This window comes from Sinocyclocheilus grahami, unplaced genomic scaffold, assembly GCF_001515645.1.
Source record: "Sinocyclocheilus grahami isolate Dianchi unplaced genomic scaffold, SAMN03320097.WGS_v1.1 scaffold4833.1, whole genome shotgun sequence".
Lineage (NCBI taxonomy): Eukaryota > Metazoa > Chordata > Actinopteri > Cypriniformes > Cyprinidae > Sinocyclocheilus > Sinocyclocheilus grahami.
The window spans coordinates 8,918-9,846 of record NW_015509690.1 but is presented as its reverse complement, the minus strand read 5'-3'; the positions used below and the strand labels follow the sequence as shown (position 1 = coordinate 9,846).

General features: G+C 42.0%; 1 protein-coding gene across 1 annotated transcript in view; it reads left to right on the top strand.

The window, feature by feature from the left end:
* Positions 1–6: 6 nt before the first annotated feature.
* The window catches only part of LOC107576999 (YTH domain-containing protein 1-like), a gene marked incomplete at its 3' end in the record, with an annotated part of 7,159 nt that continues 6,236 nt past the window's right edge, over positions 7–929 (top strand). Inside the window, exon 1 of the mRNA XM_016263118.1 lies at positions 7–264. Coding sequence (XP_016118604.1) covers positions 39–264 — 226 coding nt within the window. The remainder of the gene's footprint in view (positions 265–929) is intronic.

Below are 929 nucleotides of genomic sequence, written 5' to 3'. Positions count from 1 at the left end.
CTGAGGGCAACTGCTCGGATGTCGAAGAGGAAGGAGCCATGCAGGGGGAAGGAGAAGAGAAGGAAGGAGAAGAGGAGGAGGAGGAAGAGGAGGAGGAAGGGGATGAAGAAGAGGAGGAGTATGAACTGGAGGAGGAGGACCCACGGGAGGGAAATGAGCAGAATGACTACGATACTCGCAGTGAGGCCAGTGATTCCCAGTCTGAGTCTGTGTCCTTCTCGGAAGGAGAGTCTGTGCATTCAGCCTCAGGCTCAGAGGCGTCAGGTATGAGCTACTGAAGATCACAGAAAATGTCCTTTGTGTAGCATTCTCACAGTTTGAGAACATGCTAATCATAATCCTCATTCTCATGTTGTTGATGCTCTCTGATAAGTTGCTAAATACTCTGTTCCAAACCCTAGTGAGTTGTCTCACAGTCTGATGTCCACATGGGCAGCTAAAAACTGTTTTCAAGTATAATATGTCAGGGTCAATACAACTTAATATAGGGATAGTTTACTCATCTGCTTTGAAGCTTCAAAATTACAAAAGCACAAGAAATTGTGATTTATTATAATCTGTATGTTGGCTTGACATCAGTGCCAAAAGCAGGATTTATTTTTTTACGTTTGCAATTAGTTGGGGTGGCACAGAAATGTTCACAATTCAAAAACAAGAAAGTGTTTGACAACAAAATACCAAGCTGTTTTAGATCACTACAACACAGTTGTCTGCAGCTGAGGTTCAACATGCTATGGTCAGCTTATGGTGCTCAACAGCACCATCTGCTTGTTCTTCATTACTGCGTCCTCAGGGATACAGAGACAGACAGGCAACTGCATAGCTCAAAGATTAGTCAACATGTGATTAAATTACATCTTTAATATGAAGGGATCATTTCCCCTAAAACTTCAAAACATTTGACGGTTAATAACTCTTTAAAAAAAAAA